Here is a 26,230-nt window from a genome sequence, read left to right as displayed (position 1 = left end):
CCATAGTGAACAGTAAACTGTGTCAATTAGCGAAAGCGCTGTAGTTACTTGTAGTTACTATCTGTAAGTGTTCAATAAGTCCAGTTGCCAATCGAAACCCAGTCTACAGTCACTCATACACGTGACAATATTTATGTACTGTCTTTACTGCGCTGATCTTGTCAGCAAGAACCTATTTGAGATTTCAACACGATACTGCTCTTTACCCTCTACCTCGTTTAATTTCTTGAGATTGAACCTCTCCATATGAACTCTATGCGTTGTTTGTTTGCTCACTGCCAGTCTATTTGATTGTGTATTTCCTCATCAAGAGATGTGCAAGTAAATTTATGGATGTTACGATGTGCGAACATTGTACTTTTGACAGTAGGATTTTTTGATGTGGCAAAGTTCACTACTCTAACTTCATTATCATTACTAATCTCATGCAAACTCTGATTCCCAGTCCTTGGTTTGGAAAAGTCTTCCCTCCCTACTTTGGCATTGAAAGCTCGTAACAAAATTTTCATAGGGTACTTCGGGAATTTATCAAATAAATGTTCTAATTCATCATAGAACCTGTCCTTTATGTCATCAATTTTATCTTCTATTGGGGCCTGGACATTCGTAACAATGATATCACACCAGCGACCTTTTAGTATTATACACGTATATGATATCCTATCACTAACGAATTCTACCATCTTAACTGCTGATATGATTCTCTTATGTACGAAAAAACCTGTACCTAATTCATGATTTTCATTCCCTTTTCCATAGAAAAATGTATTTTCACCTGCTCGTGCGATGCCACCTCCATCCCATCTGACCTCCTGTACTCCCGCTAAATCTAACTTATATTTTAAGATTTCTTCTGCCACTGCCCTGAGCGAACCTGCCCTATACAAACTTCGTACATTCCAAGTGCCAAATCTCATGTCCGTTTTCTTCAGCTTAGGTCGATAATCCAGAGGAATCAGTACAGGTCCGAGGCTTCTTGAGAATTTTCGTAACAAGTTTATTCTTTTACTGTGAGGAGTTGTTAGCCACACGCCAAACCCTTAAGCTGGAGGACCACCCCTTGTCGGCTGTCCGCGGCTGTTTATTCAATATATTTGCAGCTTCCCTCCAAAACTGGAGGGCGTCTCCTCCATTCGCAACCTGAGGACGCGCCATGCAGTGGCGACAGGGACCCACCCAGCGTGGGCTGTAGAGCCATAATAATAAAAATAATAATATCTATTGTCATACCATATTACCTAGCTCTGTTGGCTCATTAGTTATCGCTACAAATCAGAAAGCTAAATACAAATTTACTGCAGCCGCCATTTTGATGTTTTATATTTGTTCAAACTCGAACGTTAAAAATCGCCTGTTTTTAAACAGCTGTTGTCGTAAATAATTTCAGGATCTTATATTAAGTGTCTCTGTTATGTCAGTAGTTAGTGCGTCTGTCGTGTTGGTAGTACTGACTGCAGGACAGCAGGCAATAAGAGTCTGCAGAAGTCTTCAAAGGCATAATGCACAGAACAAACCTCATCATTCAATATTCGTGCAACGGTTCTTGAGTTGAAATATGCGGACAGATGTTCAGGCAGACTCTGTCAGCTCTGCATGCCTTCAGACATGGCATTAAAATCCTTATAGTGGCTCTGCTGACCAAAGACCGTCACTGGCCCACATGCTGAGCTAGCTGAATCCAGCATACGCCCTCAAGCCCATTTTAATTTTAATTTCACTCTCCCATCAGTATTCTCTTCCATTCAGGTTTTCCATTTAAAATTAAGAATGCATTTATAATTTCACATCTGAACCTCCCGAACAGAACTAGCATTAGTCCGTCACTTTGGACTAAAGAATGATCAGCATTTTCAAGTGTATATCACACTCATGGAGCCGAGCCTTTCTTGAGAAACCGCAAATTTTGCAGCTACTCAAGAAATTCCCAGCATTTTATGGAACCCAAATGTTCATTACCGTGTTCACAACAACCCTCCACTTGTCTCTATCCTGAGCCACATTAATCCAATCAATTCCATCCCATCCTATCTCTCTAAGATCCATTCTAATATTGTCCACCCACCTGCTTCTTGTTCTTCCTGGTGGTCTGTTTCCTTCTGGCTTGCCCACCAATATCCCACATTCATTCCTCTTCCCCCCATTCGTGCTACATGCTCTGTCCATCTCATCTTCCCTGACTTGATCATTATAATTATACTTGGAGAGCAGTACAAGTTATGACGATCCTCATTACGCAGGTTATCAAGTATACAAGATGATACAATAAATCACAAGCCCTCCGAAGCGAGTCGTCCTCATGGCTACCACGGTGAGAGCGACTTATCAAATATTCCTGACGGGGTGTGCAGGAAGCAGCGTCACTGGAGGAAATGGAAGGAGTCAGCGAGTTCTGAATTGCAGAAACAGAGTGCATAGGACAGGTCCTTGAGTCGAACCCCGGACATCAACCTCCTAATGAGCAGCTCTGCCGACGGATAAGTTATATGATGCTTCATGCTGTTGTCTGGTCTCGCCGTAATTAGTTTTCTCTTGCATGATACTCGTATGAAGGACTGTTCTCTTCTGCATTGCTGGTGGAATTGGTTGTAAAGAAGGGTTGGGATAGTAGAGAGCTGCGGGCTGGCCGGCCGGCCGGGGTTCAAGACTTTCGGTACACCAGAACATCCACACAGACACCAGGGCCCACTCAACCTCCGAGGTAGGGAGTAATGGGGATTAGCCAAGCTGCAATCAAAGCACTTGGCAAATACCAGATCACCTAAAACTGGTCTGGGACTGCCACCAATTCCTCACACAACTGGCCAGACAAACAGAGTTCAGCTTATATGGGTGCCAGGCCATGAGGGTATTGTTGGGAATGAAACGGCAGATCAGCTGGCAAGAATAGGATCTGAACAGCCGTTCACAGGACATGAACCAGCTTGCGGCATCTCAGTAGGAGAGTATTGCTGGGAATGAACCGCAGATCAGCTGGCAAGAACAGCATCTGAACAGCCGTTCACAGGACCTGACCCAGCTTGCGGCATCTCAGTACGGGAGTATTGCAGGGAATGAAACCACAGATCAGCTGGCAAGAACAGGATCTGAACAGCCGTTCACAGGACCCGACCCAGCTTGAGGCATCTCAATAGGAGAGTTATACTGGGAATCAAACCGCAGAGCAGGTGGCAAGAACAAGATTTGAACAGCCGTTCACAGGACCTGAACCATCTTGCAGCATCTCAATATGAGAGTATTGCAGGGAATGAAACCGCAGATCAGCTGGCAAGAACAGGACCTGAACCAGCTTGCGGCATCTCAGTAGGAGAGTATTGCAGGGAATGAAACCGTAGATCAGCTTTCAAGAACAGGATCTGAAGAGCCGTTCACAGGACCTGAACCAGCTTGCGGCATCTCAGTAGGAGAGTACTGCAGGGAATGAAACTGCAGATCAGCTGGCAAAAACAGGATCTGAACGGCCCTTCACAGGACCTGAACCAGCTTGCGGCATCTCAGTAGGAAAGTATTGCAGGGAATGAAACTGCAGATCAGCTGGCAAGAACAGGACCTGACCCAGCTTGCGGCATCTCAGCAGGAGAGTATTGCAGGGAATGAAACCGCAGAATAGCTGGCAAGAACAGGACCTGAACAGCCGTTCACAGGACCTGAACCAGCTTGCGGCATCTCAGTAGGAGAGTATTGCAGGGAATGAAACCGCAGATCAGCTGGCAAGAACAGGACCTGAACCTGCTTGCGGCATCTCAGTAGGAGTTGCCAAAGAAGCGATCAGGGACTGGACAAACAGAAATAATAAGAAAATATTGGGAATCCTTTACTGTATTCAAAAATGCAAACTGAATTATACAAGGACCATCTGACAGAAGAACGAAGGATCTGTTGAAATTAAACAGAAACCAGCTACGATTAGTGGTAGGACTACTTATAGGGCACTGTCATATAAAAGGACATGTCTTCAAATTGGGACTGACAGTGACGGGAGTCAGTTCTGTTTTATGCTGCTAGCAAAGTTTAGTTGTAAACTGTTGACTCCATATTGCTTGTTCAATTGTCTTACAGGGAGTGTTCTCTACTCTGCTGTTGCCCACGAATAAGTCTAAGGATTGTTCCGTATTTAACCGTGACGTCCAGATAGGTTCTAAGGCACTTCCTGTCTCCTGGCCAAACGATAAGTGGGTTCCTTCCTTGTACATTACAATGCATGGATATTGCCTACACATCTGAATTTCTGTGGCCTTTAAGTAAAATGCCAAGCAATGCTTTCATTGCTTAAATTGTATAAGAAATGACGTATATTGTAGAAATAGTCACAATAGAAGCGCAGGTTGCATATCAGAATACTGCCGAGTATTGACTTGTTACTTGGTAAAAAAGTAAAGCTGTCCCTGTACCAGGCCGTGACGGCCCATAGGGTTGTGAGACATTGAGGGTCCCACATTATCTAGACAATCGGCTCAAAGATGGCGGTAAGGTTGTCAGCCTTAAGCGACGGCCGCGTTTCACTCCCCGGGATAATTATTTAATTAATTCCTGATACTCATTTCTGTTAGAGTCTGAGTCAACCCCAGGGCCATAGTGCGACTGGAAGGATTAGTTCAATTGAAAAAATCCAATAACCTCATCAGGACTTAAACCCGCGACCTTTTGGCTTGTAGCAACCAACTACGCTACCAACGACCTCGAAATAAACAACGAAACAACATTCGCTGCTAACCAACAGATTCTTAATAAGAAAGTGTACGCAGCCGTTACTGGATATCGCTTTCGCAAACAAACACTTTCCCATGGAAATATTTCGAGTAAAATAGTGAAAGGTGTTTTCTACGCGGTCCGTGCCGAGATGTTATAACCGTGGCAAGTCAATCGTCAGTTGTCAGTTTTAAGGGAGGCTGTGAAAAGAAGGTTGGGTCGGTGCAGTTGTAGACTTTCCACTGTTAGAAGCCGTTACCAGGAGACAGCCGGTGAGACACAGGATGCTGGAAATGGCATAATTTGCTGTAGTAATTTTTAAAGTGTGGAGAGCAGCGATGGCGCTATAATTAACTGTATTCATGGGTCGTGTGAGAAAGTGGTCAATAAATTCAATCTCCAATCCAGAAACCCGTTGAATAGTCACTCTAACACGTGCCAATACACTTACTGGATATGGATCAAATTTGGTAGCCAGGGGGGTATGTACTTACAATGTAACTATAGTGAGAGTTTCATTTCATTTCCAGGTATAGAGCATTACTTACACGGTCCTGAACTCAAGTTTTGCAGATTGTTCTCAGAAATGGAGACCACACAGAACAGTGGTTAATGCCATAATTTATAAACCTCACTAAGCTTTAAGTTTGTCACGTTTCGCTATGTCGATACGGTGAATATTTCACAATATACAAGNAATGTAGCATGAATGGGGAAAGATGGATGCATTTAGGATACTGGTGGGAAAGTCAGGAGGAAAGAGACCAGTAGGTAGAAAAGACCTAGGTAGGTGTATAATATTAAAATGGATCTTAGAGAAGTAGGATTCGGTAGTATGGACTGGATTGATCTGGCTCAGGATAGGGACCAGTAAAGGGCTCTTGTGAACAAGGTAATGAACCTTCGAAATCCATGGAATTATTTACTTATATCAATTTTAAAAAGATAACTAATCCTACGAAGTATTAAGATCATGTAAGTAACAGATAATACTTACAATTAAATATATGTATAAATATAACTTTGAATATTATATTTTGGCATCCCCTTAATTCGAGGTATTATCTTTATTATCAAAGTACCCGTCATTAATGCAACAATATAAAAGACATCGAGAATATGTCACTCACTAAAAATGTATTTTAATACTTTATGATGTTAAAACTATTAAAATGTCAATAGGACACTAAAAGTATATTCGATTGTCAAAACTACTAAAATGTCTCTAGTTCTACATATATAATTTTCCTAGTTTACGACATGTTTCGGCCCACATGGGCCAACATCAGGTGATTTTTCTTTTTGCTTTTGGGGAGACCACTGCACTGTTCACTTGTTCACCGTGCTCACAGGCAAGTCAATGTTTAGTTCTATCTCATGACTAGAATGGTGCCGTTGCACTCCTTTGCGGCTATCGTAGTTTTGTGTGTCGTATTTCTCTTGTGTGTCACTAGCGCGGTCTTCCTGTATACTTCCGGTAATTTTGAAATTTATGATTACATTATCCTTTACAATAATTCAACATTGAGACAAGTGAAAATTCTAAAAACGCAACACATTATTTTCAAATATATAATTAGTCTACGGAATTCAGTCTATATCAATAACGTTTGCCTTTTTGTCTTTATGTCGTTTTCGTAGAATGCAAGTGCAAAAACCAATCTTAGTTTCTTACGATAGAACCAGAATGTGGCAGAAATAAACGGCACTGTTTCAGTTGGTGTTGCAGCATGTTTAGTCTGCAGTACAACGTCAGCCGTTGACGAAAAGAATGCCTTCGTGTTGTTGTTTTAGTTTTATGATTATTATATTTATTATTATTATATCATGTTATCTTTACAGAAATCCGAGGCCGTGCTACAGCTCAAGAGGTTAGTAGCTGGCTTCCCACCGCGGCGGCCCGGTTTCGAGTCCGGGTCAGTATATGTGGGATTTGTGGCGGAAAAAATGGCAATGGGGCAGGTACTTCGGCTTCTCCTGACACTGTTTCTTCCACAAATTGCTCCAGAATCATCATCTATCATCTGGGGCTGGTACAATAGGCCAGTAGTGGCTGCAGTACCAAGTGGCGTCAGTCTCACCCCACTAAAAATAATAAAATATATATAGAGAAATCTGATCACAGTCGCCGCGCCGTCAGAGTTATGAACCGTCTTCTCCCGCTCGAACATAGGGATTGTGAGTTCGGATCCCAATTGAGGCATGGATGTCTGTATGCGTTTAATCTGTGTGTAGGCAGAGGCCTTGCGACGGGCTGATCCCCCATCCAAGGAGTCCTACCGACTGTGAATTAAGAAACCGAAAAAAAAATCTGCCGAAGTCCACAAGGGCTGTAGAACCATAGACAGGTAGATAGGTAGATCCTTACAGAGACGTGGATAATTAGTGAAACAGTGATTTCCAAATGGCCCCATAAGAGTTATAACGTCAAAGCGAGTATCAGGGGTTATGTCACATATATGGAGGCTAGCTACTGGTCTCTCATCGCGACGCCTTGGCATTTCTGGAAAAGAAAAAACAATTGCACTGGGGCAGATTCTTTCCGAGTAATTCGGTTCCCCTTGCGAGGCCTCGATCCACTACACGTTATCGCAACCAGGACTGCTACTATGGGCTCACTACCTCACCCCACCAGAAGACTAAGAGAAGGCTTATGTGTAGAAACAGTTATTCGGCGGACATTTCAGTGGTGTATGTGCACTTCGTTACAGTTCATTCTGCTACTCTTCTTGTCTGAAGTCCTCTTACCTTTTCCTTGTCTCTGTTATCCTGCGTAACCGCCGAAACAGAAGCTAGCAGAAACACCAGGGCCGCGAGTGTTGAGATGCCGCGCCTGCTAGCAGTTGCCGTTGTCATCTTGGCATTACCCAGCAGCCACTGCGGACGGTCACTCACGCACCGTGTGAGATGAAGACACTATATGCAGCAGTGTGCAGAGCACGGGTACGGCCCAGCGGGATGTGATGTAGGTGGAGGGGTGGCTCCAGCACTTTCACCGCAGGGGAAATACCTTCACGGAGTAGCTGTGTGGTACTGTTCTCTTTGTTAAGCAGATTCGTCTTGTATATTGCAAGGTCTTATGAAAGCTCAGGCTAAGTTGGTCATTGTCATTAATGGGAGCTGGTGTTGGGGCCTCAGGCGCCGGATGTACATAGTGTGGACCTGGGCAACTCGGCTCCAACACTGCAGCCATAAGCAGATCGCTGCACGAAGAATAAGATCTTCTGTAATTGAACGCCATGTCGTCCGGTTGTATTTCACCGACGTTTCGGAGGAACATACTGCCTTTCTATTCAGGGTCGATGAGTTAAGCGAAGGAAAAAACATCAGGATAGTAATTTGGTTCCTTGTATATTCCAAAGGGTGCTGACCATGGTGTATAACACAGTGAGGAAGGGAAGGCACCTACTCAGTTGGGTCCCTTAGAAGGAGCTAATCTCAGCCCAGTGATTGCAATTTAGCTACTTCTAAGGGACCAAGCTGAGTAGGTGTCTTCCTCCCCTCACCTGAGGACGGAAACAGATCCAGTTTCCGAAACGTCGTATTTCTATTTTCTATTATACCGGACAATGGAAAAATTACAAGAACCCATAATTCTGTAAGTTGGTTTCTTGCTTAGCTTTCTCTTAAACTTTGATGAAGGAAGCAATACATTCCTCCGAAACGTCAGCGGACTTGTAGCGGACTGCATGGCGCTACATCCCTGAAGATGGTGTTATTAATAGTGACCGCTGTGAGAACATCTCATTCAATGATGACTCCTCCTGTTTTGGAGACGGTGACTGGAAGGGACAGCTTGTGTCACTTTTGTACGCAGTATGCATGTATGCGCAACATTTCTCAGACCTGAAGGAGATTTTCCGAGAGAAAGAAAGAATAAACAAAAAATAGATAGATGTCGGAACAGAGAAAAGAGGTAAAGAAATAAACAGAAATGGCAAACGTAGTTCTCCCTGTGCTGCCGGACATGTGTTTGTTTCCAGGATATCGATATGCACTGAGCAAAACGGCGATACATGGCACAGTATCTTGGTAACTTAAAAGCAAATTAATCTCATTCATTTTAAAGTACTAAGATGCCAGAAATCTAGCGGCATTGCGACGGGCTGATCCCCTGTCCAAGAAGTCCTACCGACTCTATATAGGATTAAGAAACTGAAAAAGTAGCCAAGGTCCATAAGGGCTGTAGAACCGTAGATAGATTGATATATAGATAGATATAAAGATGCCAGAATCCTAATCATTAGACAAAATATGGGAGGGGAAAGCAGTATATGAATAATTACGACAGAAGAATAATAAAATTAAAAGCAATATACGATATTTTATATTGTAATTTATCATTTTTAAAGTGATTACAATAATTAATTATAACTTGAATTGCATTTTATATGTAAGCAATATATTCGTACGAGTAATTAAACGCAAATAACAGCAGAAAACAATGTTCGAACTGAATTTAATTCAGTATTGAACAATTCGTGGCCGTTCACTCTAAGATGTGGTAATGTGTTCAGTCGCATCAACACTGGGATCGAGGTTTCGAATCCCACTCTGGATTTGTGACCGTGTTTGTCTCGACGCCTTGTGCTCCCGAATGATTCCTCATCCAAGGAACTCCATCAAATGTTCCAAAAGGACGAGTGTCTTGAGAAGTGAAATGGAGGAAGTCGGAGCGCATAGTCCATAAAGTTATAGAAGAAGAAGAAGAAGAAGAAGAAAATTTTGAGCAATTTGTACTATCCTAAAATGTTAAACAGTGTCAAAGCGGCCTCCGTAGTCTAGAGGTAACGTTTCCACCTCATGACTCGTGGTACGCGGGTTCAAATACCAGGCGGAGGTAGTCGAATTTTTAAGGGCGGAAAAATTCAGGGAACAAGTCCTCCGGGAGGGACTTTAAGCTGTGTGTCCCGTGTCGTAACTTTACGGCACGTAAAAGAACCTCATATCCCCAAAGGGGATCACTGAGCCAAATTCCAGGACGTTTCCCGCCCAACAATAGTCTCTAAGGCCTCTGATAGATGGGGGAAGCATTATAGACACAGCTAAGCAAGTGGCCGAACTCGCTTGCTCTGCGGGACCGATGGTACGCACCATTTATCGGTAGGGTAAAGAGACTGGTAGAATATCGTAGAGGGAAGCACAATAGATCAAACTGGGCGCGGTGCATGGGGAAACCCACCCTCTCTAAATAACTAACTAACTAACTAACTAACTAAACAGTGTCAATGTGAATGCTTCCAACATGAATTCAAACATCTTGATGGTTCTGGAAAGCGAACGAATTAACTTGTGAGGTCTGATTCGAAATCTATACTTCCATCATGATCATCATGACCTTTATTGTCAAAAGAGCCCTTTTTGCCAAATTTTGTCCTGTTTTCATTTCTTCTGATTTCGAACAATAATTTCTCTTTACAGAGCACATTCTTCAGCTCCGTCTCCGAACACAACCTGGAAGACGAGGTTCCTGTATTTGTATCCTCCAGTGAAAGGCTGGCCCAGTTATACTCCCAGGCACCGCGATCTCGTCTCGTCGCCTGCTTCGCCTCGCAGGGCTACGGTGGAAGTGTTCTAATCTGCCTCAACACAGGGACTGTACCTCCGTAATACAGCAAACGGGAGCCTGAATAGATAATCCAGGAAGACACTTTTCATTTGTTGACCTTATTTGTTGAAAAGGAAGAGAAAAGGGGTAAGTAGAAGAGGAATGTAATGAGGAAGGTAAAGACAAAGGAAGCAGAGTTGGAGAACCTGGATATTGAAGTGTAAGTGCAGCTGAAGTAGTCAGTATCACGCGTTACCTGTTTCCGTGCGGGAAGTGACTATTCACAAGGTTGGCAACACTCTTTGTTATTAGTAGTTACTATAGGATTCTGACGATGGTGTATAACACACTGATATATTGGGTTTTCGGACTTTATCCATCGTCTTGGTTTTTAAGATAACTAATAAAAACACGACGTTTCGGAAACTGGATCTGTTTCCGTCCTCAGGTGACGGACCCAACGGAATAGGTGTTTTCCTTCACCTGAGGACGGAAACAGATCCAGTTTCCGAAACGTCGTGTTTTTATTAGTTATCTTAAAAACCAGGACGATGGATAAAGTCCGAAAACCCAATATATCACTCTTTGTTATATTACAGCATCTTGTTCTGCGCCTTAGGCACCCTGCCACCAGTGTCAAATGCCTCTAATCTTCTTATGGAATTGATTTTTTAATTATAATTGGAAATTTTCTGATAATTTCTTTCAATAATATTTTTTATGATTGTCATTCTGATTTTGAAACATGCACAAGTACATTTTCTACATTATGTTTAGTTCTACGAAGGAAGAAATAAAATATATATTTTTCTTTCTAACAAAGAACCCAGAGGAACTACATTCACTATTCTAGTAAATGAGAGGAAAACTTTAACTGTCATGACCTGAGAAGTTCCAATTCCCAAACTCCGAAGTTGCCTTCTTGAACATTATTTACACTCTGGAGGTAACCTGTCCAGATGCACTTATAAACTAGAGGGTCTTATTAATCAGAACACCACAACATAATTCCCAACGTGTTTACGAAACTATTTTTTAGTCTTGTAAGAACACTTCAATAGAGTGAAAGTCGCGTCGATTGTTCGTGTTTCACTCGTAGATGCTGTTTTCAGGGAAACAATTTTTATTGCACCTTCTTTTCTATATTTTCAGTTTACCCACTCTTGCTACTTCCTTCTTTAAAGCGTATAAAATTGATGAGTAATGAGCAGGCTCCCTCTGGCCGCCCATTTGCCGGCTATGCATCCACGGTCGGGCTCGAAATAATACGCTATCACAAATTTTGTATTAGAAGTCCCCACCCCTTCACCGTCGCATGTTCGCAGGCGACGCGCAACATTTCTGCGTCTCTTCCAAGCGAGCTGCGTCACGGCCCGTTTCAGTTTGCGTCCCACGCTCATGCAGGCTTCCTTTCACGAAGCGTCCTTCCCACTCACCGCTAATATTAGCGATGTGTTCAGAGTAAGTGGATATGTAAGGCCGCGCCACAGCTCAAGCGGTTAGTCGCTGGTTTCCCACCGCGGCGACCCGGGTTCGATCCCGGTCTGGTCAAGTGGCCCTGGGGCAGGTTTTCTCCGAGTGCTTCGGTTTCCCCTGCCAATCTTCAATCATCCAAATTCTCCATCATCATGATCACCCGGGGCAGGCTACAATAGGCCAATCAGTGACCGCTGTGCCGAGGGGACCCAGTTGGACTCCACTCCCCACTAAGCGAATTAAAAAAAAAGTGGATATATAGAGCTGTATAGAGAAAAGGGAATCCGCAAAAGGTTAAGAGGATACGTAGGTACATTATCAGAGTTCATAGTCTTGTTTGGAACAAAGCCATCTCGAATATAAGTACACAAAGTTAGAGTTGTGCCTGTGCTTAACCAACTGAGCACTACGCCATGAAGATACATGGGGGAATGGATGTACAGGTCCACGGAACAAAAGAAAAAGGCAAAGCCCGTCCCTGTAACAGGCCGTGGAGGCGCTCAGTGTTGTGAGACGTCGACGCTCTCCATTTTCCAGACAATAGGCTCACAAGTAGCGGTGAGGTTTCCATCCTTACTCCGTCCGCTCTTTACACCCAGGAAGACTCTTGGTATTCATTTCTATTAGAGGCTGAGTCGACGCCAGGGCAGCAGTACGGCTGGAAGGTTTACGTCAATTGAAAAATTCCAATGACCTCTTTGGAAATTGAATCTGCGACCTTCTTGCTTATGACATTCTGCCGCTTGCCATGTAGTTAGTTAGTTATTTAGAGAGGGTGGGTTTCCCCATGCACCGCGACCAGTTTGATCTATTGTGCTTCCCTCTATGATATTCTACCAGTCTCTTTACCCTACCGATAAATGGTGCGCACCATCAGTCCCGCCGAGCAAGCGAGTTCGGCCACTTGCTTAGCGGTGTCTATAATGCTTCCCCCATCCATCAGAGGCCTTAGAGGCTATTGTTGGGCGGGAAACGTCCTGGAATTTGGCTCAGTGATCCTCTTTGGGGATATGAGGTTCTTTTACGCGCCGTAAAGTTACGAAACGGGGCACACAGCTTAAAGTCCCTCCCGGAGGACTTGTTCCCTGAATTTTTCCGCCCTTAAAAATTTGACGACCTCCGCCGGTTATTTGAACCCGCGTACCACGAGTCATGAGGTGGGAACGCTTGCCATGTAACGTAAGGAATGAAAAGTATGATTTCCACCTCCAAGAAATCACACCATATTTCTATACAAAGATCAATGACGTAACATTTTGGGAAATTATAGGAAACGAGGGTCGAACGAATGATATAAATAAACTCCGTGGAGGGAACATTGTGTTATGGAACGCCAGGGAAGGTGGGACAGATGCAGTTAGCGCTGCGGATTCACAGTAAACATGATGTTGCACTTCTTTAACGAGTCATCCGTTACAACTTTGTAACACGTTACTCAATGTTACGTCCTTTAATTAGCAGAACCGTTCGACATCTTCGCTGCCGGCTGCCCTATTAACTTCAATCAGCGGCCAGCTGGAAATCTTAAGCAGCGGTGTCGACAGTGAATATTCTGACAGACGAGGCTCGTCCGTCTGCTTTCTAAGTCACTTTTACTTCAGGTTCTGACGAATGTTATCCCGAAATTATTGTTAAATCTTGAAATATGCTTGCAAAGTCTATGGCAACAGAGCTAAAATTATGTAAATTAAATATTTTATTAACATAAACTTACACATAATAGGAGCCGGGATAGCGCAGTCGGAGTTCGAGCACCAGCAAGTTCAATAATTTTCTCTTCTCCCCGTCGTCCATATCATCCCTGGGGTCGACCTAACCTCCTATCCAGTGGGTATCGGGGGCTCTTTCCCTGGGAGTAAAGCGGCCAGGGCGTGAAACTGACGACTAACCTCCAACTAGTGCCTGGGTCAAAAAAATATGGATTTATACATCCACTCTGCCATACTCCTTCATGGCGTGTGCTTGATTAGATAGTCACAGGGAAAAATTTACATTTTCTTTACATTACATATAATTTGAAAATTTCACGGTGACAGTATACAGTACTATGTTCACGATTGATCAGATTTGTTAATGTGGAGCTACTGCCTGAAGTTTCGGGCCCATCTGTTACGTCGAAACCCACACTGATGATCCCCAATAATTTCAACTATATATGGACTTAACCTATAGAGAAGAATATTGGACAAAATTTTATATGAAGTTGATAGCAGTGATATCCCCCAATAATTACTACAGTCAGTTTTATCACCCTTCTTGTGAACTGGTACAATAATAGACTCCTTCCACTGATCAGGCAAATTTTCCTTATGCCAAATAGAAGTAATTACATTGTGGATCCTAGAACGTAGTATTTCTCCTCCTGCTTGAATACGTAAGTTCTGCCGAAATTTGATCACTACCTGGCGATTTATACCGTTTCAATTCTGCAATAGCACTTTCAACCTCAAAAGGGCTAGGATCAGGTATTAACGGCTCAGCTGTATGGATTTCTGTCTGCCTGACATCACTGACCCTGTGTACATTCAATAACTGAGAGAAGTAGTTCCTCCACCTATTAAAAATGTTGTAGGAATCTGCAAGCAGATCACCATTCTCATCCTTCACTAAGTTACTGCTAGGCTGGTAACCCCTCTTAATGTCGTTTATTCCTCTATACAGGTCTCTAATGTTCCTGTTCTTACTGTTCATTGCAAGCTCATCAATTTTGTCTTTCAGATATTCTCTCTTTTTGTTCCTGAAATGTCTGCTTCTTTCGCGTCTTATATTGTTCAGCTTATCCCTCTTCGCTTGGATTCTGTAACCGTTGCAGTTTGGCCTACCTTCTTTGATCTAATAATTTTGAACATCCTTCATCGAACCATGGCTTATGCTTCTTCGGTTCATAATAACCTAGACTCTCTTTGACAGATATTTTCTCTCTAATTGTTTCCAAAGCTTTATTAATGTCCACCTCAGTTTCCAAGCTTTCCAAGGCCGCGAACCTCTTTGAGATTTCAACACAATACTGCTCTTTACCCTCTACCTCATTTAATTTCTTGAAATTGAACCTCTCCATATGAACTCTCTTTGCCTTGTTTGTTTGTACGTATGAAACCTCACTTAACGTTATTATAAAGCACTTCCTTCAGGTTTCCTTTCGCGTTAATATTTCTGCCATCCGGAAAGGCAAAGTGGAAGCTCTTAAAAGACAATAACCCTGTCATCTGACTACTAAGTAGATGCCTAAATATAGCCGTAGGAGAGAGTACATCTTCAGCAACTGATAGTTGCTCAGCTAACTGAAAACTTTTCCTCCTTTTATGGAACCAGAAAGTTCATTTCCGTGTTCACAAGAGCCCGCCACAGAACTTTTATCTACGGCCCATTTTTAGACTGTCCTGTTATTTATGACTTAGAGTACGCGGTAGCGTAGTTGGTTGAGACACTACGCTACAAGTGGGAGTTCGCTGGTTCTGTTCCCAATGTCAATGGATTTTTCAAATTACCTAACCCTTCCAGTTGCACTATGGCCGTGGGTATAACACAGCCTCTAACAAAAATGTGTACCAGGAATCTTCCTGGGTGTAAAGGGCGGCGGGCGCGTAAGGCTGAACACATCATCGCCCTCTGTGAGTCGATTGTCTACAAAATGTGGAAGCCTCGACGTCTCACAACCCTATGGGCCTCCATGGCCTGTTACAGGGACAGTTTTACCTTTGAATTTTACCTATTATTTATGCACATATTTCAAGCAGTGTCTTCCCATTAGACTACGTGAAAGCAAAAGAGCCACTACATAGCCACTGGAAAACTAAATAACTGTCAATCTATAGAGTTTGAATTATTTATGTAGCAGAATATTTAATTAAATACAAACTACGTAAATAACGGACTGAGTGAGCAATTCGCAATGCATGGAACAATTTTAGTGTTATTCTTCCTTCTTTTCCCATTTCTCCGGACTGTTTATTGCCTCAGTTTCTTCTGTTTCTTGTATATTATCGTTACTTGCATTGCTCTGTCTGACGGTTTAATACCTCACTTTCATGCCATATACTTCATATCATTGTAATTTCATAGATAATTTTTAAGCAGGGACAGTTAATTTGTCTTGCTCCCTTCACTGCCACGGCGATTTTCCCCTCTCAGATCTGTCCATTTGGCACTATTTGATACAGGAGAGTACACGTCGCATTTTCCTGTACTTCGTCTAGGAAGACGCCAGTAACTCTCAAGCAGTGGGAATTTCCATTATACAAGCACTTTTTTTCTCATGTGATTTACAACCGCGTTCCTAAATCACTCACAGGTAATGAGACACGCAAGTCAACATAAGGGATCCATGCAGAAAGGGCGTTACTCCGCAATACACAGAAAATATATTCGGAATAATTTACTAAATCTCTGTGAATCTCTCGATAAATATGTAACTTGATATAAGTCAGTGACACCAACTTCGAAAACGAACACAACGTAAATTTCCATGCATCATTATGAATATGCATTATGAAGATAAGGCATAATGGAATGGCATCTTATTTACAACTACTCAACATATTTCGATGTAATTTAGCATTTTCAATCGACAATGAATATTGTGCTAATTTAATCTCGATTGGCACCGGCCTTATAAGAATCATAATGTAACATGAAGCTTGAAAGCCGGAATAGCTCATTGTTAGTCAACCGCTGATGAACACATTCCGGTGGAAGTGAACGTGCACAACAATAGAAGAGCCATGTTTTCTGTGGTCCGCGCCGGGCTTGATGCTAAGCAACGGTACGGCAAACACATCTCTGATAATTGAATCATCAAGGAAAAATGCAGGAACCAGTGTTGTCTGTGAAGGCCGCCTCGAGGTTATATAACAAGGATTTCAGGCAGCTGATAGATAGAATTTTGGGAGTCTACTGAGATGCCAGTTGGCAGAAGATGGAGTCGGGTTCCGGAGTTCTAAGTGAGCTGCTTGTCGAGGGGTGAGCACTGCAAGGGAGATTCAGAGGATGGCGCTATGAAGACAGGTATGGAGTGTTAAGCGGCGGGCAACGGCGTGACCACGGAAGCTGATGAATCTCCGTTGTATGTTAAATGCGCTGTCAGGAAATGGATAAGAGGCACTAATTGACTGAGGACACTAGTGGGTATAACAGTGAACTGTAGAGAGCCGAGATTAGCGGCAGCGCTGCACTTTTTGTAATTACGAGTTGAGAGCAACTCTAACCGTCCACCCTCTCTTTAGGCTTCTTGCCCACAAGGTGGTTGCCACTTGTCACGTTGGCTGCCCTACCTGGTGCTGCCTCCGTTGAAGTTGTTAGGTCGTGGCTGGTTCCGGCTTGACCAGGCTCCACCGCTTCTTCCGGCTCCACCGCTTCCTCCCTCCGTTGCTGATTACGGGATTGGGATTTACGTTATAGGACCTGATATTATGGGAGCCAGCAAACAGCTAGGTGATGTTTGCGATTCATTTTAAAGGAGGGAAGGCGTGAGTGGGGTGGAAGCTGGCGATGGGTTTGACTAGCTCCTGGCGATGAGTTCTTTCCTCAGGTCGGCTAAGGGTCAGGCTCGGACAAGTGAGGGTGAAGCACTTCTGACCAACACAATGCACTTTGCCACTGGAACACTTTATTGTTTCACACAGTCACTCGGAGTCAAAAATCTACACTATAAGGCTTAGTCTCGGCTTCCAAGCCGCCGGTGCTGCACTTGCTCAAATCACTTATCTTAACACGCAAGTATTCGCGGGTTTTACCTCCGCCAAGTTCAAAGGTTTTTAGCAAACTCTTAAACTTAAACTGGACTCTCTGCCGAGCCAGAGGTCCTAACTTAATTGTATCCGCCTCCTCTCTTCTCCTCCAAAATTCCCGGATAGGTGGATTCAAATAAGAGGAGTTGGCTTAATTTTGGTTCCGGCCAATGACCGATTGTTTTAGAAGCAGTTTCGGCCTAAAATTCCAAACGGCAAAACTGACAAAAATGTAATTTATGAGGGTCACTAATGAACCCCTGGCCCTCCCACTGTTGACTTATGACTGTCACGTCTCAAATTCTCAAAGAGGCTCGTCGTTCTAAGTCAACTTCTCAATTTCTAAAGAACTCAGTGGGGTTTCCATGAAGTATCATTTCTGCCCTTTTCGAAACAACACCAAAGGCCTGGAAGCAAGAACTAACAGATGTCTTTGTCCACACAAGTTCGGTCTATCTGTTTGTTCTGACTGTGTCTTCCTGTTTCTTAGTAATTCTTACAATTCTACTTTATAACTACTGAACAAAAAAAAAAAAAGAGGGGGGGAAGGATTTCAATGGTTCGGTTACACAACATCAATCCAATCAATCCAATCATCCAATTCAAAACCCAACTATAAGTCACGCACACCCCCTACATATGACAATAATATTTCATAAAGTTGACATCAGTATTTATCGACATTTCTAACCAAAATAATCAGTCACCATACGTCACCTAAAATTCTGGTTGAGCGGATAGTTTTTCTGCTTCGAATATTCAAGATCCAGAGTTCAAAACTGTTTACAGATGCCCGTTTCGTCTGACTCCATGATTCTTCTTGATCTCATTCACTGTTGGTGTTTACTTGCCGTTGCTAAGCAGTGATACTTGCGTTGTCACATTTGCTTGAATGTGGGCAGTTCCCACAGTGTATTGCCACGTACGATTCATTTCACGCCCTTCCAATTTATTGGTCATTAGTCATCCCGCAATCCCACGCTACATAAACTTAGCCATTGGCAGTGTCGTTAAATAAAGAAAGAATAAACAGATAAAAGATTAGTGCGTAGCTCTATACATACATCTCTTATTTTAACTTCTCTTCCCTGTAACACGATATCTAATTAATTCTTTCAGCTTAGAGGCTCGTCCACTAAGCACGGTAATACTTATACTTCGATGATCGCTGCAATCATTTGCAATCAATTAGCATAGTGTCACATGTATGAGTGACTATAGACGGGGTATGGATTGGCATTTGGATTTATTGAACACTCAGAGAATATAACTACAAATAACTGCGACAGTCTCGCCGAGTTCCACACTTCAAAGGTCACTGTAACTATAGCGGGTATAAAGTATTCTCAGTCTTCCCGTGCCGTTTCTTGGTAGCGGCGCCTAAGGCTGACATTCCCCTTACTCTGGTTTCGTGAACTGTCCCTGACTGACTGAGCCACTCACACACCAACCAATTACGCTTCACTTCACTCAGCTCAACTGACTCGCACTAACCGTCCTGCTTGTAACATCTCAGCACGGACCGCAGAGAAAATACCGTTCCATTATTGTCGTGCCCTATTGTTGTCTTGGAAACACATTTGTTTGCGAAACCATTACTTATTAATGGCCAGTTTACATTTGCTTATGTGGTTTTGCCCAGCAACGGGTCTGCATGCTACAATACGTAGTATATTCTAACAACAGTCGTCGAAGGTTCGCTGGAAATGTGTTAAATTCCTTACAAATTTATTATTTCTCTTCCTGGATATTAAAACTTCCTTTTCCTTACGCCATTTTCTAGAGACATTAAGACAGACATACGTTTACTTGTCATTTGCTTTCTCGTCGTAAAGGAAGAACAATTGATGCACTATAAGGTTCTGATAAAGGTAAATACTAGGCTTGCGATCATGGTTTATATGACGCCGTGTAGTCTGTTAAATATGTCAACGTTTTGGAGGATTCTGCCGCCTACCTCTTCAGGGTAAAACATCTTCACTGTAAAAGTAGCAGGTACTTGCAAAATATTCCTAGTTTTTACCTTACAACACGGAGCCATATTCCAGATGAACTTAACTTTAATTGAATGAGAACACTTAAGCAACGTTGCACAGACAGTGTGAGAATCATGAAAATAGGAAGCTTCGTAATTGAATTTGTACTGTTCAAAAATATATTTAGTGTGATGAACTCGAAGAAAATACGACAGACACATTGATCAAATGAGAAAATTACACACATTTTTTGTCATCCTAAATCCTGGAGATAAAATACCAGTTGTGACGGTAATATTGAAATTTTTCATAAACAATAATTTCTGGAAAGAACTAATCACTTACTTTCGTTTGATTCGACACGGACCGCAAAGAAAACAACGCATCCAAGAGTTCTCTTGTCACGAGTGTATTCGTTGCCGCCGTAACATTTTTACCGAGCCATTGCCTAGCAACGATATTGTCATATATATATATATATATATATATAGACACACAAACTGATAGGAGGGATTTATGAAGTACCCCGTCGAGGTGGGCTTAGGTGCCATAATATTCATATCAAGTTTAATAAAGATTGGTTCAGCCATTCAGAAACTGACAGGAAAGATACACAGACACACAGATACACACACCGTGGCGACCGCATAAACATTAATTCATTCATTCAACAATGTCTCTACAGCATTTTATTTGGCCCTGGCCTCATCTTCAGTTCCGTAATTTTTATACACAGTCGGTAGGTCTCCTTGGGCGACTGAGCAGCCCGTCGTAAGGCCGCTACCTACACACAGGACAACAAACACAGAATGAACGCACACACAGACATCAATGCCTTAAGTGGGATACGAAATCACGATCCCAGCGTTCGAGCGAGCGAAGACAGCTCATGCCTTAGGCCGCGCGTGCACTGTGACTGGCTGATCGCACAGGAGCCTAATTTTGTTTTTCCAAAATAAGGAAAGTAGGATAATAAAATTGATGGCATAAGACAAGGTCCAGCGACTGTCTTAAATATGTTATCAATTTATCCATTTCTATGAAATTCCGGATAAGAGAAGCGACTAGCAGTTTCTCAAGCGGCAGTGTGCCACATTGAATTAATTGCCAATTTCAGACAACCTGATGCAAACGGACACGAATCATTTATACACTGAACTGTTCACTTGAGAACACTTAATTCCTGAACATTGTGTTCGCACGCTGCACTTGTTGAAATCCCAGTTCTGGGAATGTTCATTGCGTTGCTGGGCAGAGATCACGTGGAAGCATCTCGGTACCCACGAGCACGGACACGCAATTTACGAGAGCGTTCACTGACTTGACAAACTTCTTATCAGCGGTGTTGAAAATCTGTGCTGGTGAGCAAAGTTCCTGACGAGAAACGTTTTGACCGAGAGGCAATCTCGTAGCAAGGGAATCTAGAAACTTACATCGCAAAGACTTCCGCAACTTCCAATCTTCAGTTCGATTTATTAATTAACTGTCCTTGCCATGAATGTGCGCACAGTCCACTGCGCACCCCCTGTTAATGTTGCCAGCTTAACATCTTATTAAATTGTCATGATATTATGTTGTAGCATCCTTTTGCACTTTTCACTTAGTGTCGATTAGTTTTAACAGTCTCACGTGCAACACAGTGTTCTATAAAATTTATTAAAATTTTATCACTACATGTTTCGACCAATGTTTTCATCATCAGGTGTTAAAATTATTGGACGAGGAAACTGCTTTCTTTTATTTTTGCTTCTGTTGTTAACATACAAGTCCTGTTTCAAGAACAAGACACTCAGCACAACACACAACAAGAGAGAACACAAGCCACCAACTCTAACACGCAAGCGCATAGAGAGGCCTTACATAAGAATATACAATACTTCTGTTTGATGCTTACAGCAGTTATTGCCAGAAGAAACTTACGCAGTATTTAACCGGGTGAGTCACATCCATTCCTCTTGAATATGATTTCAATGAAAGGACAGATAAGCCAATTTTCGTATTTTGTGTGCAATAAATTAGTTGAACAATTAGAAGGTCAGAATGTCCTACTGGTTATTACGTGGACTTTTGGGCTGTGGCACTGTGGTGTCTGGTAGCTGGGTATCAGTATTTTAGGTGGAAAATCTATCTAATTTTTAAACACAATTCACTGATATTGATTACACGGTATCATAAAAAGGAAGTTCAAAACACTAAGATTAACTGTGATGAAAACCTCAGATGTTTATGTACAATTGCTCCGGTCATTATGTCAATAGCCATACACTGGAACAGGGATCCCCTAAGCGGGGACCGCGACCCCTCGGGGGAAGCTGCTCACAAATGAGCAGGTAACAAAAAGCTGAATTAATTAAAATTACAAAGAACCACATTTAATGGCAAACATCCATTTTAATAAGCAAGGCATTTCATAAAATTTAATAACTAACGTTTTTAAACTGATAAAACGATACTATAGTCGTTATAGTTTTGGTGGTGTCAAACTCATGTCTTTACATTCAGGGTAACATAGGCTAAAAGTGTCTAGAATCTACTATCTTACAAGATTCGTCTAAAAACATTAAGTTAGAATTTATTCAGGGCCGCACCATAGCTCAAGCGGTTAGTCGCTGGCTTCCCACCGCGGCGGCCCGGATTCGATCCCGGCGTCTGGTCAAGTGGGATTTGGGGTAGACAAAGTGGCGCTGGGGCAGGTTTTCTCGGAATACTTCAGTTTCCCCTGCCAATTCTCATTGCACCAATTGCTCCACAGTCACCCTCACCTATCATCTGGGGCTGGTACAATAGGCCAGAAGTGGCCGCAGTACAAGGGACTTAGTCCCACCCCACTAGCATTAAAAGTAATTAGAATTTATTAAATGAGTGATATTTTTCTGAAGCTTCATTGTTATACGTATTGAATTAACTATCTGTTTGGTTGGCTTATTACCAAAACGGTGCATAATACAATATGAAGTAGTGCTGTATGTAGGCAGGACCTGCAGCCTATTTAGGCAATAACTTTATACGTAATGCAAAATGCTGAGTGAGCCGTATTGCAAAGCGTGGCTGACATGCAGACATGACAAGCATAACAGCCTCTGAGAACAGAATGGGAGGTTTCATAATTTGTTATATAAGCTTTCGTACTGTAAACTTCCCCTGCTGTCTCTCCGATTCGTTTCCCTTCATACATGTTATCGATTGATTAGTGAGGATCAGCATTTAACGCCATTTAACTTGAATAACACAAATAATCCATCTATTGTAAAGCATCTCCTTTCTACAGCACGCCGCCCTTCACTTATCCGCGTCAAGAGACCGCGCCATAACTCGGGCTGTTAGTCGCCAGCTTCCCACCGCTGCTGTCGGGGTTCAAGCCCAGGTCACATTATGTGGAATTTGTGGTAGATAAAGTGACACTGGGGCAGATTTTCTCCGAGTACTTCGGTTCCCCCTGCCAATTCTCATTCCACCCACTGCTTCACATCAACTAACGTTCTAGGCTGGTACAATAGGCCAAATAGTGGCTGACGTACCAAGTGGACTCAGTCTCACCCCACCCCAAGAAATTAAAAAATTATCCACGTCAAAATGATATCAGTGAACAGACAGTAGACAAAATACACTGAAGAAAAGACCGCTTGTACGTCAATGTTGTAAACCAAAATTGCCTAAATCAATGATAAAACTAGACGAATAAATCTCATTTTTATACATCGGGTGTTTCGGAAGTATTGTGTCAAATATTTACCACTCCATGAAGACGTATGGGGAGTGGAGGTATCGCTCCACCGTTCTTAACATCTACAGAAACTGAAATCAATAGTCTGCCTCACGTCTTGCCCCTTTACGAATTTTGAACATCTTGGTAACATGAACACCTTTTTAAAACATCCTGCATATATAAGGATGACAAACAGAGTCACTCCGGTGGGATAATTTTATTTTAGGAAACATCCTGGATAAAGAACGTGTACTTTTGTTAGCCGTTACATAGGAAACAGCTGTGGGAATTGTGAACTAACGCAATCTCATCGCAACAGCTCGAATTAGTCTGCTGCTAATGTAACACAGGCTTACCCGTGTTTCCTTGAAATGGCTTGCGTACTGCCAGTTCTCGAGCATAGTGAAAGGGCGGCTCCACAAGTCTGTAGCGACTTCCTCACGAACAGCAGGAGTTCCCAAAACTAGTACACCACACGGATACGCGACTAATTGCGAGACATGGGTGTCCACGCAACTGAATATAACCATGTTACTGCCTACGGACTGAATAATCGGGGTTCAGTTCCTTACAGTAGCAGGAATTCATTTATTTGTAATTACCTCCAACCATGCCCAGGACCCATGGAAGCTCCAGTGAAAAGGGTACTCCATACCCGGAGATGAAACGGCCAAAGCGTGATCAGTCATCCACATTACAATACATCAGTAAAGAATGTGTGGATTTTACCTCTACTCCACCTTTAGTGATACGAAGTTATGCTTTGGCACAAAAGCAGTACTTACATTAAGAAATTACAATGTCAAATTTGAGTACTTTTAATTTGCGTCATAAGGGTTGTGAGTATAAAACAGAAAAGTTAAAATGTTTCTTCATTAGAAGGCATAGGCATAAATGTCATTTCTGCCTAAACAATGTCACTCCCTCTCTTCCTTGATACATTTGTCTTTCGGTATATATTGTAATACAGCTTTGGGGAATTTATCAACATTCATTTTTCGCATACGTTGAAACAATCCTCTGGTCCCCAGAAGTTCGGAGGTTGTGACTCGGGCTGGCATCCCGCCCACATGAAACAGTTCCAACTAGTTGGATTTCGGGGCCTCACAGTGATACTCGCTTCTGTGATGCCGTGTAGTCTGTAGAAGCTCACCGACGTTTCACAAAGACATACTGCTTCCATCTTCATATCCGAAGGGTAAGCCAAGCACGTAGCTAACAAGAAGCTGTCGGAAGGAGGCTCTGCTTCTCGCCTGCTGTTCTGAAACATAGATGAAGTTCTACCAGAACACGAGGCTTCGTATTCCAGAAGATTTCACTGTCTCCTCCTCAGTTGCTCCTAAAATGCACGGGGTAGAACCTAATGCTTTCCTTTATGAAGGTTGTAGAAACGGTCACCGCTAGACGTTGATACTTCCGGTGTAAGTATTGCGCCTTCCGTATTTGCGAAGCTTGTGTATGGAAGTGGGTCCCTTTCATTATCTGGAGAAGGCGTCAGGTGTCGTAGCACACTTGAAAGTAACTATTCTTCCGCCGGTCACGGTAGCCGAGCGGTCTAAGGCATGTACTGTCTTCTCTCGCTTGGAAACCGGGATCGTGGGTTCGAATCCCACTCAGGGCATGGATGTTTAGTTTGTGTGTGCACGTTTTTCTGTGTTTGTGTTCAGGTAGAGACCTTGCGGCGAGCTGATCACCCGCCAAGGAGTCCTACCGACTGTGTAAGATGTAGAAAAACCGAAGTGAGCGGAGAAGTTGATGGAGGTAGGCCTAGGCCCACTGGGGCTGTAGTGCCATGGGGGGGGGGAATTATTCTTCCAGCAAGACCGAAAAATTTCCATAAGGCAGCAATATTCATAATCACCGCTGTGATAACCTCAATTCTCACAACTATCCCTTCACCTTCTTAGGGGGGGGCACACGTAGAAATTTATGAAGGTAAATGTAAAACTATCCCTGTAACAGGCCGTGGAGGCCCATGGGGATGTGAGATGTGGAGACTCCCATATTTTCCAGACGATAGGCTCACAGATGGCGGTGAGGTTGTTAGCCTTAAGAGTCGGCCGGCCTTGCCCCCAGGAAGAGTCCTGGTACTAATTTATGTTAGAGGCTGAGTTGACCCGAGGGCCACGTGCGACTGGAAGGATTAGGTCAATCAGAAAATCCAATTACCTCATCAGGAATCGAACTCGCGACCTTCCTGCTGAAAGGAAATAATTTAGAAAGTTACACAGTAAGGAACTGTACGATTTTTCCTTTTCACAAGATATTTTAACTCTGCAGACCACACCCAAATTAATCTAGATTAATTGGTTTTATTTTATTTGAGATAATTTGTATTAGATTTATTTGTTTTCATCGTTGCTTTTTCGATTCGCGTATTTCGGATAATGCGGGTAATGCAGATTTTACGAACACCCGGAAGTTTTCCGTAGCGATTTGGTTCCGTAGCGCTTGTTTAACCTTGACGTTAATGTACCATTCGTCACCCTCACAATGGAGCTTCTGCAGGACAGAACTGAAACCAAATGGATTGCACACTTATGTCGCAGTTTAGCTGACAAATAACTGTACAATTTGAGGTCAACTGATCAATTGGATCAGAAATATTTAAGCAGATGACAGAACTGTTTGTGTAAATATGTAAAACACAAACGAGGGTATAAGTTGCAAGTGATACGGCCTGCCTCCAGAATTTGAAAGGAGAGGATCTCACTAAGCGTACAGAAAATATATTCACACTTATATTTTCGGCAAGACTCACTCATATTTTTAGAAGTTTCGGAGATCGTGTAAGTTTAATTATATTTCCATGTTGAAATCATGTACGTAACGTAAACATGTAAATTAATAAATAAAATATAAAAGTTTGTGACAATGGTATATTAATAAAATTATTGTGTTTCTTGACATTATCCATCAGACTGCTTTCGTTTAAAGTATACAATGTTTCTCTCTTCGTCCGGGGATAGGGACTAGCTCTACTGATTGAGCGCAACAGAATAGGTTCCACCTGAAGACGGATGCAGAATCCAGCCTCAGAAACGCTGTGTGTTTTAAATAAAAACAAGACGATGGATAATGTCCAGATATAAAATAATTGTATAAATCAATA

The 26,230-nt window shown here is 42.6% G+C and overlaps 1 protein-coding gene across 1 annotated transcript in view; it reads right to left on the bottom strand.

Moving 5' to 3' along the window:
• The window catches only part of LOC111865499, a 145,104-nt gene extending 137,407 nt beyond the window's left edge, over positions 1 to 7,697 (bottom strand). Inside the window, exon 1 of the mRNA XM_023853595.2 lies at positions 7,435 to 7,697. Within this exon, the coding sequence (XP_023709363.1) occupies positions 7,435 to 7,542 (108 nt within the window). The 5' untranslated portion in view covers positions 7,543 to 7,697. The remainder of the gene's footprint in view (positions 1 to 7,434) is intronic.
• Between the last annotated feature and the right edge of the window lie 18,533 nt (positions 7,698 to 26,230).

The sequence above is a fragment of the Cryptotermes secundus genome, unplaced genomic scaffold (genome assembly GCF_002891405.2).
Source record: "Cryptotermes secundus unplaced genomic scaffold, Csec_1.0 scaffold530, whole genome shotgun sequence".
NCBI lineage: Eukaryota > Metazoa > Arthropoda > Insecta > Blattodea > Kalotermitidae > Cryptotermes > Cryptotermes secundus.
Note: the sequence above shows the minus strand (reverse complement) of the source record. Positions and strands in the feature narration are given on the sequence as shown.